The 15,745-nt window shown below is 37.7% G+C and overlaps 1 protein-coding gene across 1 annotated transcript in view; it reads left to right on the forward strand.

Moving 5' to 3' along the window:
* The first annotated feature begins 2,551 nt into the window (after positions 1–2,551).
* The window catches only part of dnajc17 (DnaJ (Hsp40) homolog, subfamily C, member 17), a 43,204-nt gene continuing 30,010 nt past the window's right edge, over positions 2,552–15,745 (forward strand). The window contains exons 1-7 of the mRNA XM_008399437.3: positions 2,552–2,803; positions 10,151–10,220; positions 12,538–12,596; positions 12,692–12,779; positions 12,906–12,982; positions 14,355–14,472; positions 15,211–15,254. Of these exons, the coding sequence (XP_008397659.1) occupies positions 2,723–2,803; positions 10,151–10,220; positions 12,538–12,596; positions 12,692–12,779; positions 12,906–12,982; positions 14,355–14,472; positions 15,211–15,254 (537 nt within the window). The 5' untranslated portion in view covers positions 2,552–2,722. The remainder of the gene's footprint in view (positions 2,804–10,150; positions 10,221–12,537; positions 12,597–12,691; positions 12,780–12,905; positions 12,983–14,354; positions 14,473–15,210; positions 15,255–15,745) is intronic.

The following is a 15,745-nucleotide window of genomic DNA, read 5'->3' on the forward strand; positions in this document are numbered from 1 at the left end:
TCCCTGTGTGTGCATAGTTGTGCAACTTTAAGCTCTCCATGTGATGCTGAATAGAGCCAGTAGTTGGACCCCCTCACCCTCCTCCCACACAAAAGCACCATGAGCAGGAGCCTGACCTCGGGATGAAAGCAGGGAGAGAGAAACAGAAAAAGAGAGTTACCCGATACACTAAATCAGACCCTTGAAAGTAGATGCCGATGCAGATTTTTATAATACTCAAGAGGAGGGGGAAGTTCTTCCTGCAATTCAAAAAGTCAACAATACCCGCACTTTCGATTCCGTGGGAATCAAAAGTGTTAAGAAATGTGTGTTTCTGCGTTTTAGCGGATCAGATTATGCTTGTCTTTGTGACTTGAAAGAATTTCACTTCACCAGACAAAAGGCAGAAATGATCTGAGCTGTCATCCTGCTTTGCAGATCCAAAACAAAGGCACCATCACAATAAGCCGCATTGTTGCATTGAAGAATGAAGCTTCTATCCTGGGGACTATTACCAAGACATAAAAAGGAGAATAAGTTCTGAACTTCTAACAAGATTATTGATGTGTTTCCAGCCTTAGCAAAATAGTTGCTGCACATTCCCATGTTTAACCAAATACTAGAAAGTAGATAATATGAAGCCATCATGAAGAGACTGCTAATTCAGCTTGTGGAATGAGACACACGCTGTGATCCAATATGTAATCTTCAAAGCCAATATCTTTGTTTTTATAAATGTCCAAATCAGCAGTAATTTTGCCACTTTTTGAAAACAAAACAAAAAGCAAAAACAAAAACAAAACAAACAAACAAAAAAAACCCCCAAAAACAAAAGTAGCCTGAACTGAGTATTTCACCTTGATATACACAAGAGTTTGGTAAGATTACATGATATGACTTTCCGCCCAGTGACTTGGGATAAAAAGAAATCTTTCAGCTAACTTTAAAAGATTTACAATGCATAACCAATCAATATGGTGTATTATATGTGCAGCACATCATTTTCAGATTTCAGAGAATTTTAGCCTTATTTTGGCACCATCCAACAGCCTGTCAAGCGTATCATAAGGCATTACTGGAGCATTACTGGAGATCACAGAAATGCAGACAGGCTCGCTTATCAGAATTTGTGTTTCTGGCCAATCAAATTGGAACGTTTGCCTTTGTTCTGTTTCTCACAATAAATATGTCCCTCCAAGTGTCTTCACAATGGCCTTGCTGGATTTTTAGATTTAATTGGAGCAACCCCTTACCTGACAAGTGGAATCCTGGAGTCTTCAAGATATCAGTGTCATAAGACGCTGACAAATGTCATGCTTACTAATACTCAGGAAGACCTGAGTCGGAACTGGCAGTCTACCTTTTCTCTGCATTGCCTCCAGACAGACAGAACTGCTGTTGGTGCTGAGAAGCTGCAGAAGATTTGAGAAAGCTGGATCAGAGAGAGAAATTAGTTCTAAGAGGGGAAATGCCCTCGCCTGACCCCAAACAAGGCACATCACTGGAGCTCTGCCATGATGCTTCTCCACCCCTCAGACTAGATATAGTGAGAGAAAAATAGGCAGCTATACCACCTTTTCCTTTTTTTTTTTTTAGAAATCCCTGAAAAACCACCACGTTTCAGATAAAGGTTTGGTTTTACTTTCTTTTAGACAATATTTTGAAGTTTAATTTCTTATGCAGAAAAGTTATGATTTTATCCTTTTAATAATAGTTTGTAGAATAAAATTCATATTGGCAACTTTGGGTTATCTCTGCTTGCTTGTGCATTTTACTCAAATAAATGATCAGTAAATAGACCTTGGGGTGATTAACAACATTCTTGATCATTTAAAAATGATTAGTGTTTTTTTTCCCTCATATTCTTGTGAATTTCAATTAAATAGTAATAAAGGTCTCGACTGCAGTAAAATTAATTTTAAACTTGAGAAAAATCTAGGATTCTCTTTGCTTTTTTAATATTTTTGTTTTAGAATTTGTTCAGTATGAAGTCTAAAATCCATCCCTCAAAGTGAGTTTGATAAATAATGAGTCAAATCAGATTGAATGATTTATGTGCATTCATAAAAGATTTAAGTAGCTAATTAGTGCTACACATGCCAGTGTCTTAGCTGCAAAACAGTTTCTAGAAATTGTGTTCTGGGTATTTTCATGTAATGTCATCTATCATGAAGAGGAAAACTAAAGTTACAAGACACAGAAAGAAGGACTCACCGGGACACCATTCAAACAAGTACATCCTTATACCCAGAGAAATTTAGAAGCTATTTGCTTTTACATTATGCTTATTTAATGCAGCAACAAAAACTTCAAGGAAGTTAAAACGATGAATAAAAATGTTAATTATGAGGGAAAAATAAAAGTGAATTTCTCCTTTTACACCGTTTTATACAAAGCAGCTTGGAAACTGTCATTTGTTGTGCTTATTTTAATGAAATGTAGTATAAAACAAGATAAAGTAAAGCCCGAAAATTTCCGTCAAGATTAAGACTCTTAGAAATAAAAAATAAAAATAGAAAAAATAGAAAATCTGGCAAGCCCGAATTTGCTTAGCAACAAACTGCATTTCCCAGCATGCAAAGTACATCCAGGTTGAAAGGTCGTCGACGTCAAACTCATGCTGCCTGAAAAACTAAAACAACAGCTAAATTAGCCAAACGTTACCACTTCGGAATCAGTGTACACGGTATTAAAAACGTTTTGTTTGCTCTGTATAGTTGCTCTAGTTTGTTTCAAAGTAAAAATGTCTGGAAAGGCGAAGGAAATCTTACAAATGGACCTGTATGGGTTGCTCGGCATTGAGAGCTCAGCTACAACGAAAGAGGTACGTAAAAGGAGGAAGCTTTAAAAACAAACCAGTTCTATTAGCAGATGATGAAAAACATGTGAAAGGTGGTTTTGCTATTTTCAACTTAAAATGAAAACTATAAAAGCGTATTCCTATGAAGCAGGCAGGAAGACTCTGTTTATGTGCCTGACTGAATGTATTCATTTGGTTTATTGCTGTAAAAATAGCACAATTACAGTGCATCTTACCAATTAAGATAAATGTCATGCAGACAGCATGAGGGGATTAACTCAAGAATGACCCGACAAAATAAAAATTAAAGAATCAGCCTGTAAGCATACAAACCAGCTGCTGAACCTCGCAGCTGCACTAATCTAGAATGGCCACTAGATGGAGACGTCGCGGCAGGTATTTTCTACGTGTAACGGGTTGAAATTGTTGGCAAATTTAGGATATGAGAAAATAAAATCGTAAAACAAAACAAATAGTAAGATAATCTAATGCAATTAAGGTGATTCAGATATTTGATAGACATCGTTTTGCTCAGAGTATAAAAAAGTTTTTAAAGTCTTCTCACTCTTGCATATCACAAGCTTGCTTTTTTTCTTCATAATATAAATTATTAGTTCAAGAATGAATTTGAGGTCATTAAGCTTCCCTCTTTTGCCATGATTTGCTTAAACTTTAATCACAGTCTCAGAGAAGTTGACCACAATGTCCTTAATACCGCTTTTTCCATCCACCGCCACATCTCTCCAAAATCCACCGGCCTAAACAAGGAGGAATTAAAATTACTGCCAAAAGAAGGGAAGTAGTTAATTTCTTAATTGGATTTCAAAGTGTTCTCATTCCCAGAGGATTATCCTTGAGGAAGTCCGTGGTTGTGGCTTGGGCAGAGCTGAAGCTCCAAAATTGAGAGCGGTGACTCTCTGCGGTCTGTTGATGGTTCAGAGAGATAGTGGGATTGTGAGTACGTGTGCTGAATAAAATCAGAGGACTCGCGCAAAAATCAATCAAATGTGTGACGATGGATGTCATCAGACACTTATCCCAGTTGTTTGGCCTGCGGCCTCATCTCTCTCTAGGCAGGCTGTTAATCAGGGAGAAAGGGAAGAAGCTCATCCCAAAGTCTGTTTATGTGGGTTGTCACATAAACAGGCATTACGTAAAAGCCGTGTTTTACAGACTGTAAAATATTGCTTTGACGCAGGAGTATTGCATTGAGTGTATGTCTGCAAAACCTAATTTTTAAAATCCATTTCTTACATCACTGTAGCTGAATTTGTGATGTTCTTTGATATTTAAGAAAAGCTAGTGAAACTTATAAAATCTTATGATTTAACAGCTGCAAATAACTGGGATTTCGGGTAGTGGGGAGGGAAAACCACCAGAGTTGTACCTACCGCAGATTGCAAGGTAAAGACATGTCAACAAGTGGGACCACACAGATGCTTTTGTGGTTTATTCTGCTTCTATAATTTTAATAAACCTTTTACCTAATGAAATGCAGCATGAAGCAAAAACATGCTCATATAACTTACTTTTTGACAGACCTTTTAGGTGCACAATTCTAGCTGTTCTTGTACAAGGCTGTTCCTGATACAGAGACTTGCAAAAGTAATCCCACCCTTAAAACTTTTCCACAATCCCAAGATATTGCCATACATTTCAGTGAATTTAATTAGTATTATATGTGTTGGACAAAAAGCTTTTTAGCCAGGATATAAAACATTATTTAGTGTTTTCTTTGTCCTTGGAAGCTTGTAGAAAATAAAGCGACAATTATGCCTAAACTGGAAATTCTGACCATGAAAGTTGGATGTCGCCATGCAGCCTTTCCTCCATTGCCACACTGTCATGGTGATAGACACAATGAAAGTTAAAGGTACAAGGCTTTTCTTAAAGTTTGCCTCTTACTAAATCATTGGAGTGCCATAAAGCCTGTTATTGGACATCTTCCTTTAGTGTTTCTATCCATAAAAGGCAGCGAAGTGTGCTGTTGTAGAAAACGCCTGGTGTTCATCACCATGAGCACACATTGCCCACAGTTAAACATAGTGATGATGGCATCATGCTGTGGGGAAAGACAAGAAAGCTGGTCAAACCTGTTCCAGGCTGCAATAGATTTGAAACAACAGATAAATTAGAGCATATTTATATATTGGAATGGCCCAGTAAAAGTCCAAACCTAAATTCGATTGAGGATGTGTGGTAAAACTTGGAAATTAAGTTCTTTTTTTTTTTTTTGTAGTTTTGCACTGAAGTTGTGATATTTGCAGATCTTCTCACCCTAAAGCTAAGCTTGCATTATATTTATGAAGAAAAATCTTTATAAATCTTTATTCAGCAATGATCTGGTAGAATGGGTGTACTTCTACAGGTTGATTAAGGAAAACTGTACATATCAAAGAGAGCAAAGTCTGAATATTGAATCAAATATCCAAGCAGAACAGAATTGTGAACAGAAATCCAAAGCCGTTTCCAATATTTCAGCCTGTCTGTTTGTATTCTTTAACTTTCTTACACAATTATCCAGTATTTTGTGTTCTACTACATAAAATACCAATAGAATACATGGAATTTTGTGGCTTTAATGTGCCAAAATGTTCAAGGGTTATGAATATGTAGAACGGACTGTAGATCTTTTATAGATCGTCTGTTTTTTGTAAACGGATAAAGATTGCTAGGAAATATAATCTGTGACTAATACTCAATTTCAAAAGGACACTTTTAAATATGCATATCCTCCTGAAATGATCAAGCGAAACTAAAGAAGAGTTATCCTCCATATTGCTACCATAATTTGATTTCACAGAGCAGAATGAAATGCTTTCACATTTTTTTGGACATATTTCAGAAAACCTCTCTGTGCCTGAAATGATTCATAGTATCAGACTTTTACTTGAAGTTTTACTATTTTGCTTGCACATCATAGTATCTTGCTGCAATAGTCCTCAACATATTTAGTTTTCCTCTTCTGCAGGGTTCCTAAAACTTAAAAGGATGTCAGTGTTGAAAAGATGGCTAAAACTTGTCAAGAATTTTGTTTTGCCACTATCTCTGACACCTTAAATATTACATACTGAAACAAGTATGGACAGTGGTCAATAATCAGGTGGAAAAACAAGAGAAGAGCAGTATCACTGAGTATAATGCTTTCAGTTTTCTCATGCTCAAAAACGAAGATTGATGTTCTTGACTGTTGCAGAACTTCACATAATTATCTTCTGGAAACTCCAACATATTTGTCCTTCCACATTCTTCCTCCAAATGGTTTATTGAACCTGTCCTGCCTCATTGGGGCTTTTACATAGCTAAAGGTATTGCAGAAATGTACTGAGAAATGTCAAAATCAAGTAAAAAGATGTACTTTCATGCACATTTTAGTTTAATAAAGCAAATAAACCTGAGACTTTTATTTGCATTGGATTCAAAACTAGTACCAATATTGAAGAATGCACAGCACACAATTTTCTCTAAAACATTTGACACAAAAATGCAGAATTGCTTTTATTAACACAATATCATTTTGGTTCTGTTTAGGACATTTACTTCATGTCATAAAAGTGAAATTCATACAAGAAACCTTGTATGCACTCATCCTCCCTCTGTTCAGTAATACTCCTTTCACAATTACTCTTTCTTCTCTGCTATCTTCTTCTTCTGGCTGCTGTCTTCTTTCAGCAAATAATTGCCTCTAAATAGTGGAGCACAGCAATTAAGAGGGAGAGTCCCATGGCAGTGAGGCAGCTTATCAGCCTCATAGGTTCTGCTGTGGCTGCGATGCGGCTAGGACACTCAGCAGCAGTTTGTCAGCAATCATTTGGCACCGGGGACGAGTAATGAGGACAAGATGTACGGAGGAATCAGTGCGGTGGAGACTCAAACCATTTGGCTACTGTTGGCTGCTTGCTGCTGCAGGATTGCTGTCTTCTCTTGATCTTGTGACTTGTCCTTCCACAAACTCGAGCGTGGGAAATAGTTCAGCGATTTCCTTCATTTAGTTCCTCACATTTGAAAGCTAGAACATTGGGGTGTTACAAGGAGTAGCAGTGGAGGAGGAGTAGAATGCAAATTATGATCAAGATTTATTTTTTATTATTATTTTTCTTGTTTTGTTTGCATGCTATCAGGATTTCTTTGTCCTTTTAAAGATCAGTAAAGTCTAACCAAAAAATGACCAAGAAAGTTGTATTGGAAGATTCAATCCTGTCTGAGCTGATTATTCATTTCTAGGTTTTTGAGCCAATGAGGTCTTGTATTCAAGCCTGCTGGCACTTATGGGAGCTACAGTGCCTTGATGAAATATGAAATTATACTTTAGAGAAAAAGAAATGGGAGGAGGAGGAGGAAAAGATGGTGAAATATAAGTATTTAGAATGCAAATAAATAAAATCAATGATTTGGAAATATGTTAAAATTGTAAAAATTTTGGCTTTCTTTACTACATTTAGAGCTGATGTTAAATATTATGTTGAGAAATGTGCAAATATTTTCTTTGATTGATATTGATATTGATATTTTGTGTTGAAAACCTTGTTTATTCCGCAAATTAGCAAGGGAAAATAAACTCAGGAAAAATTAAGGATTAACATTTTTGTTTTATTAGTTAAGCATCAATTGTGTTGTGATAACAAAACCCAGGAACATATTTCTTAAATGTTACTGCAGTGTGAAAAAGGTGAAGCAGATTCAAACACAAAGTACAGCAAAAATATAAAGTGGAAGAAAAATAATGCATGGTATTCTAATTAGACAGAGCATTTTTGTCAATTTCTCAGCATAATTCCTCAAAATCAGTCAGACCGAATGGAGAGCATCTCAAGTCGTGAGATGCTTCCCAGTTGTACTTTGACTGGACCCTTCCAACAAATTAATATGCTTCAATTTGTCCATTCCTTTGTATCTCCAGCTGGACGGTGAACCTGCACCCCAGTCTCTGGTCTTTTGTAGCTTTTGCAGTCAGGATTACACTATGTTCATCTCCATACATCTTGCAATCAACTCTGAACAGCTTATCTGTCACTGCTGATAAATATCAAACCCCCAGACATACTAATAACTGCCTATTTTAATATTTCAAATACCAAACATAACTTACTATGTATTAATATGCGACCATCTCAGCAACTCCACAGAAACTAACGTACATGTTCTTCATTATTTCCCCTCTTGGGGTTATAGCAAATAAGCAATAAAAAACAGTAATGGCACTCCTTGATTGGCTGCCTTACAAATGCCCAAAGAACCGCCAAAGGCTTCAGCTTCTCAAATTGGTTTTTGCCTCGAATAATTTAGTTCGATTTACAGGAAAATCTGTAAATTATGGACGTTTTTCTATGAATAATTTAGAGTTGCGTTACGCAGAAAAATCCACAACTGGGTTAATCTACAAATACTGAACCACAAATAGGTGGGGGTCCACGGTGTAGTGTTTCATCCACTTTAGAGTTCTGCCCCATTTTATGTTGGTCTGTCACAAAAACTCCCAAAGTAGATTGGATTTTGTCACGTCACAAAATGTGAAAAACCTCAAAAGACAATGAATGTGTTTGCGAGACAGACTTCTGACAGTGATTAAAGGAAAATGGAACAAGTCTTGAATAAATTGTAATTATTTATTTCAAAGTCTTTACAAATTTTAGGACCACAGATTGCCTTCAATCATTACCTCTGTTGCTGGAAAAAAGAAACTGTCTATTTTTTGTAGGGTGTGGCGAATGCATTCAGAGCACAGACTTTGGTTTTTAACTTGCTCATATCTTCCTAAAAGTGTTTGGAAAATTTTAGAAAGAGCTATAATTGGAATTATAAAGCAAAGAGCGAGGAGAGACAGATGGAGACAGGCTGAAGCCAAAGACCGGAGCCAGAACTGATCTGTCTGCCAGTTTTAGTTTTAGGATCATTATTTGTCCCAGACAGAAAATACTTGGTATTCTTTTATAATGCCTAGTACCTGAACATCCTGAATGCAAATATTCACTTTGAAGTAAAGACAAATAAAAAAGAAGAGACCTGTTGATATCATTGAAACTTAAGGCCTTGTGCTTTGTACAGTCCATATCTGTCTGCATGTGTTTAAAACTGGGACTCATTTAGGTTGTTGCTAAAAATGCCGCATGTTGCCACATTCTGCTTTGTTTGGTCAACATTGGGGCTTCGTTTGCACAGTAAAGGTCAGGTTGTGCTAAATAACCTACAGGGAAACACTGCAGAAGACAAATGTAAATGTTTCCCAGACATGAAGAAAGGTGCTTCCACTTTTTTCATGGCCTGTAGCGTACTGGCAGGGGATTGATTTATGTGAAAGTTGGGACGGAGCGGGCCGGGGAGTCGGAATACGTGAAAACATGCGGCACATCGGAACGTGTGATTAGGATTTGTGTATTTAAGCTGTGCTCACATGTATGAAGGAATGTACGAGGCAGATCTTTAGCATGCAATGCACGGTATATATCTGAGCACGTGTTCTTGGAGTTGCGTGCAGAAAGTCGGAGCCCCTGTGGTCTTCACAGAAGCTTTTCCTGCTTTCTTTTATTTCACCAGTGGAGGAGACGTCTAATGGGAAGCCCCCCCTTAATAGGACAAGTGAAGGGAAAACATTATAAGCAGTCACCCTGTTTACCCATTATCATCATCTAAAAAGAGCCATGACTCATTTAGAAGAAAAGCTGTAAAATTCAAACTTAAATTTATAATGCTCCATACTTTCCATTGCCTTTCAACTTTTGCTTGAAGTCGGCTTGTCCTGAGAACCTTGACTTCTTCTCTTTCCCGTACATAATCCCTCTTAAATTCAGCATCATTATACTGAATTAGCCCACAAAATCCCATTTGCTTGTTCTTCTGAGAACTCAATAAACTTCTGGTAATTCCAATCCTTTAAATCAATTTTAATTATTATATTTTTGAGTGCTTTTCTTTTGTGTTTACTATATGTATTAGTGTTTACTATATGTATTAGTTTATTTGTAATATTCATTTGCTTGTTTACTTGGCTGGTTTGTCTAGTTAATTTGTATTGATAGCATTTTCTTGGCTGTATTGGTGATCAGCTCTCATTAAATTTACCTTTTTTTGTTTGGCATGTTAATGTTCGCATAGATTTTAAATAATTTCTAAATCCCGATAAATTTACTGTGCTTCTTTTAATCGCAGGAAAGAAAACCATTGCCCCTCACAGATTTTAATACATTATGAATAATTTTTTTATTTATTAATTTTCTTATGTATATGAGCCAAAAACATGGAGCAAAAATGTTATAAATACCAATGTTGCAGAAAAACATAACATCAGCTAACTTTCTAATGTGACAATAATTTTTTTGAAAGCAACAAGGATGAAGAAATAATAAGAAATTACTGTATTCTCCTTTTAACTAGATCAAAAAAGCTTACAGACAGAAGGCACTGACCTGCCATCCAGACAAGAACCCAGACAACCCCAAAGCAGGTGAGGGAAAACTTTTTATTGTTTCATTTAGTCTGTTTTTGCCTTTGCTGCATTTTTATGCACAAACTTCTATCATTATTCTGAATTATCTGACTTTTAATGAATATAAATGTTGTAAATACACACTGTAGCTACCACAAAACCTTTTTTGTGTTCAATAGCTTTGATCCTTAACCCTTAGGTGGAAGGAAATTGATTATTGTATTTGTGAACAACTCATAAATCATCACGGCTGAAGCCTATCATAAACTGGAAGATATACTGAAACAGCAGCATCATTGTTTCCCTGACTAGTGAGCACCTAAAAAGCTAAATATCATCTGAAGAAAAATGTTATGGTCATAGAAGGCCAATATTGAGATCTTTGTCCCCAATCATGAGAATATTCTGAGCAGTCAAAGTAACTTTTAGACCAAAGAATAATGTACCAAGTTTCAAGCATGGTGGTGGAAGCTTCATTCAGGTGTCGGTTTTGCAGATATCCGAGGTAATAGTGTTCTAGTTAAGAAGTAGAAATTCTAAAATAGTGATGCAAACATCATTGTAAGTGTTACTTTTCATAAAAAAACACACCACTTGTTCAGTTTAGAGTTGCAGGTGCCACATGCTATATTGATTTGGATGTGCTCTACTGTGTCTTGAAAAATGCATGTTTCCTCCCCATCGCATGACTGTGGATGTGAATAGCAACCAATCTGAAATGCAAGTCTATGGGGTAGTAGTTTCTTCCTGTTTCCCAGTGGGAAATCTGACTTCGGAGGGTGTTGTGGTTGATTTTTTTTCAAATGGGGAGTCAGAATTTTCCAGTTTCAAGTACAACTGGAACGCAGCATTAGATGCAACTTGGACCTTCAACAGGGTGATGATCCCAAACTCTAGAAGAGGTGCTAGAAGAACGGTGTCACAAAACATGGCCAAAAATCAAGCCAATAACAATATGTTAGTGTAACATTTAATTACAACATATAACAATATGTTGTAATTCAATTGTATTTGAAAGTCAATTAAAAAACACCAAATTGTGCTTTTTATGTATGCTCTGTGATTTTTCTACCCTAAAATAACAACAGTTCTAATAAATCAGAATATTAAAAGGTGATATTTCGGCCATTTATGGCTAAAAAATGGGAGATTATTTATCAGGTGTGTATTTAAACTCCTGATAGGAATTGTAGATAACCAAATACACACTGGAGTATTTCTAATCAGATAGACAAGCTTGGAAAATCCTCATCAGCACCACAGTTGCCTCAGTTTCCATCCTTTTCATAGCTGGTGAGTCGGTCTGCTCTCTGCAGTAAGGAGCAAAGACTTTCACTGTAGCTTTTGGTCAGTAGGGGGGGTTGAAGCAACTTGCACAAAAGGCTGGTAATGAGGTATGTTTTCAAGGGAGGTTACTGTGGTTCCTGGATGGTTTAGATGATTTCTGATTGTGACAGGAAAAAAAAAAAAATTGGAAATTGATACGGTTAGGAGGTTGAGAGGAATAGTACAAAAGCAGGGGGTCGGTTTCCCAGAAATGGAAAAGGAGCGGTTTGGAGGGCCTCAACATTTGAACTCACACATAGACAGACTTGGCCTCTCACGCACGAAAGCAGAACTTGACTTGGAACTTGTCATCCTAAGGGGGCAGCTGTATGCATGGAAAAGGAGACTTAAAGCTTATCATTCTTCACCGATTGACGATACCCCTCATAAAATCCCTCATTTTTCTCAACCAACCATATTGTGACACTATGAGTTGCCTTTTAGGCATGGCAGATTCTTCTTAACCCCCCCCCCCAGTCCCCGCTGGATTTCCTTTGAGCCAGTTATATCCATGGAGGTAACCTGACCGCCTTTGCTAGCACTATCATCTGTTTGTGTGTATTGCCAGTCCCCACAGGGAGTAACAATATCATCCTGTTGGGCCTTCCATAAGTGAATGATTAAGGTTGGCCAGGATGGTCAGTGGTGTAGGATGAGCCCGGGGAATGTGGTCTCCTAGTGTGTACATTTATAAATTTGGGTTTGTGTTAAGTGACAGCTGGAGTGGAGGGAAACTGAGGATGGATGGAGAGAGGTGAAGACAATTCGCCATTTCTAATTGGAGGAGGCAGGTTTTATAAGGGGAAACTTCTGGTTTCTTTATGTAAATGTTCAATGCTTTATCCATAAATTAAGTTTACATCGTGTGTAGATTTATTCTGTTTTCTTTTATCTCCTTAATTGTGAAACATTGACTTGTATGTCTACATTTTTATCACTTATTAGCCTCATTATGTATTTTTATTTTTGCTGTAGAGCTCACATATTTGCCATTGTCTCTTTCTTACAGCGGAGCTCTTCCATCAATTGTCCCAAGCTCTTGAAGTTCTCACTGATGCTGCAGCCAAGGTGAGACCAACAATGTATTTTTAACCTGTAAAAATTCCCCTGATTCACTCCCACACCATCAGACAGTTTGTACCTGTGACTATCGCTCTTTCCAGGCTGCCTATGACAAGATTCGTGCTGCCAAGAAACAAGCTGAAGAGCGAAACAAGAAATTAGATGATAAAAGGAAGAAAATTAAACTTGGTGAGTAGTTGCTGTTTACTTGTTTTATTATAGGTACTGTAGGGTTAATGAAACAAAGTCAAACATTTTTAAAACAACTGGCAGAAACTTCATTTTGAACATATCATGAGTCTATTTCTTTTTCAGACTTGGAGGCCAGAGAACGGCGAGCGGAGGCTCAGAGCCAGGAGGAAGTGCAAATCACAAGAACACTTGAAGAAGAGGTAAGAATATCTGAAGTGTGTTGAACAGTAAGAATATTTTGTCACATTAAAACCACGCAATCAAGACCAACACAATCAAGTTCATAATTGGAAAGTGGAAGAAAAGTTACGCATGGTTTTCAAATTGTTTCTCACATAAAAATCCAAAAATTGTGGCATCCGCTTTTATTTAGCCCCCTTTATTTTGACAACATCCAACATGATTAGCTGCAGTCAGAAGTCTCCTAATTTAGTATAGGGAAATATTTGATTTCTCATGCATACTAAAACATATTCATTAAATTAAAATGCCATCTACTTTGTTTTGTGTACTATGATACTCCTACGTAAATCACATAAAGTACAATATCTATATTCATTAATACAAGCACACACAAAATCCATCCATCCATCCATTTTCTTGCACCCTTGTCCCTTAATGGGGTCGGGAGGGTTGCTGGTGCCCATCTCCAGCTAACGTTTCGGGCGAGAGGCGGGGTTCACCCTGGACAGGTCGCCAGTCTGTCGCAGGGCCACACACAAAATGATAAATTATTTTTGTAATATATTTTAAGTTGTTAAAACTATAAGCAGTGTTTTAATGTTTTGTGTTGATGAGTAGTATTGGGCAAATTATTAAGTTGTGCAAATCTGGTCGACATTTGACATGATGCTTTCAGCCTGTGAATGAGGTGAAATTTGGTTCTGTAACATATTTTGCCTCAATGTTAAAATGCAAAACACTCTAAGAGGATTTAGATTCGTATGGATTTAGAAACCAGGTACACTGAAGTCTCTGGTTCGATTGTCACAAATTCTGAATAAGTTTGTACAGAGAGAGTTAACTGCTCAACAGTCAGGAGAGGTTGCAGAAGAAGAAAACTTTGTAATTTAGAAATGGGACAGACCACAGATGCTTCCTGGAAATGACTTATTCTAACGTGTCCAGGAAAGTCTGAAACACAAGCAGGTGCTTTATTCTGTTCTTTGTCAAATACGTGTTCCTGATTCAGTTTCTAGTTGAGTCATCCAGCCACTTGGGGAAAGATCAAAGGTTCAATCTGAGACAATAGTTTTTATTATCTTTGATTATATTTGTCACTAAGACCACTAGAACATTTTGCATAACTTTGTTCTGACTGGAAGATACAATTGAGAAAGGTGTGGTTTTGTTCATGACGAGGAGTGGCATTTGGCACTTAACGTGTCTATGTATTACTGTCGTAAAGTGTAAAATCTATTTTTCTTTACGCTCATAGAAACACAGACCTGGACCGAAAACTAGCTCAGCATTAAAATAGCAAAAGATCATAATTCAAAGAAATTCTGTCTACAAAATGTTCATGCAGGTTTGTGATTAACACCGTATTATTTGGGTGTCTGACCCTAAAAGATCGCCCGCTTGAGGGAGGAGGGATCCCGACAACTTGAAGAAGAGCAGAGGCTCATCAGGGAGCAGATCCAGAGAGAAACAGAAGCACAGCAACAACCAGGAAACTACACTCAGAGAGGTTTGATTTCTTCTTGGATTTATCCATCAGCAGTCTGTGCTTGTCCAGGTTATCATAAATGTATCGGTGTTTTCACGTTCTGATGTTATAAATTCAGTTTGATCAGCTAGTTGATGTTTTTTGTTTCCAAGCAATCATCCAGCCTGTCTAACCACACTAGCCACCGTTCTGCCTGTGGTTCACCAAATATTATTCAAGCAACGAACAATAACAATAGCTGAACTTATATGAGAAGAGGTTTATTTTAGTTCATTTGGCAGTCACGCGTCTTGGCAAAGTATCATAGGAATGCAAAGTGCCAAGCACGCGCGCGCGCACACACACGCACGCGCGCGCGCGCACGCACGCACGCACGCACGCACGCACGCACGCACGCACGCACGCACGCACGCACACAGAACTGTCCGTCATACCTCGTTCCTTTTCCTTCGTTGTTTTAAGCGGCGGAGTCTTCTGGAGATGTAAACCTGACCCTCTTTTGTGGGTGTGCAATTACTTGTTCATCGCCTGTACATACTTTGAGTCCTCTCTGTTTGCACGCACTCAGCCCTCCCCTGATCCGAGCCATGTCTCCAAAAGTAAAAAAAATGTACCACATGGGAGCCATTTCTAAGTTGCTGTCTTTCGGCACAAGCCCCTTGACGACTCTCTTGAGTACCATATTTCAATTACACAGTTGCTCCTTTGTCTTTTTACCTCACTGTCTCAACCGTCTCTAATGCTTTTTCTCACACTCAGGAGGGGAGAGATATTCCCAGAGCAACGTAACCCCAAAACTGAAGGTAAGACTCAACACCTAAGGGCAGTTTGTGGAAATCAGAATGGGAGGCTTGGTATACATTTTACACAACCGTTAGCTGTTTGTAATTTATTGTTCAGAGACCACAAATGCCATCTCATCACTTAGCACATATGTTGCTCTCACACCACTTCCTCCCGATTAGGCACGATTCTGTCAGGGGACCAATATTTATGCCAAAAGAAGGCTTATTATATTTCCTCCTGGAAATGGCCTGGTTCTGTGTGTGTTAACGGATGCAAGGAATGTTAGCTAATGTGTTTACACCCTAAACCTGGTTCTAGTAATTGAAAGCCATCTAAAGCAGCGGCAATATCCCCAGACGTTTGTATATTCAGCTTGAAAAACAAAAAACAAAAGCTATATTGACAGGATCCCAAACCACAGTCACAAACACGAGAAAGTCGCAGCAAATGTTAAATGTTCTTTTCTCAGTTTAGATTCCTTGCAAAAGTGTTCTTGAGCTTTTACACA

Source organism: Poecilia reticulata, chromosome 22 (genome assembly GCF_904066995.2).
Source record: "Poecilia reticulata chromosome 22, P_reticulata-male-v2, whole genome shotgun sequence".
NCBI classification, from domain to species: domain Eukaryota; kingdom Metazoa; phylum Chordata; class Actinopteri; order Cyprinodontiformes; family Poeciliidae; genus Poecilia; species Poecilia reticulata.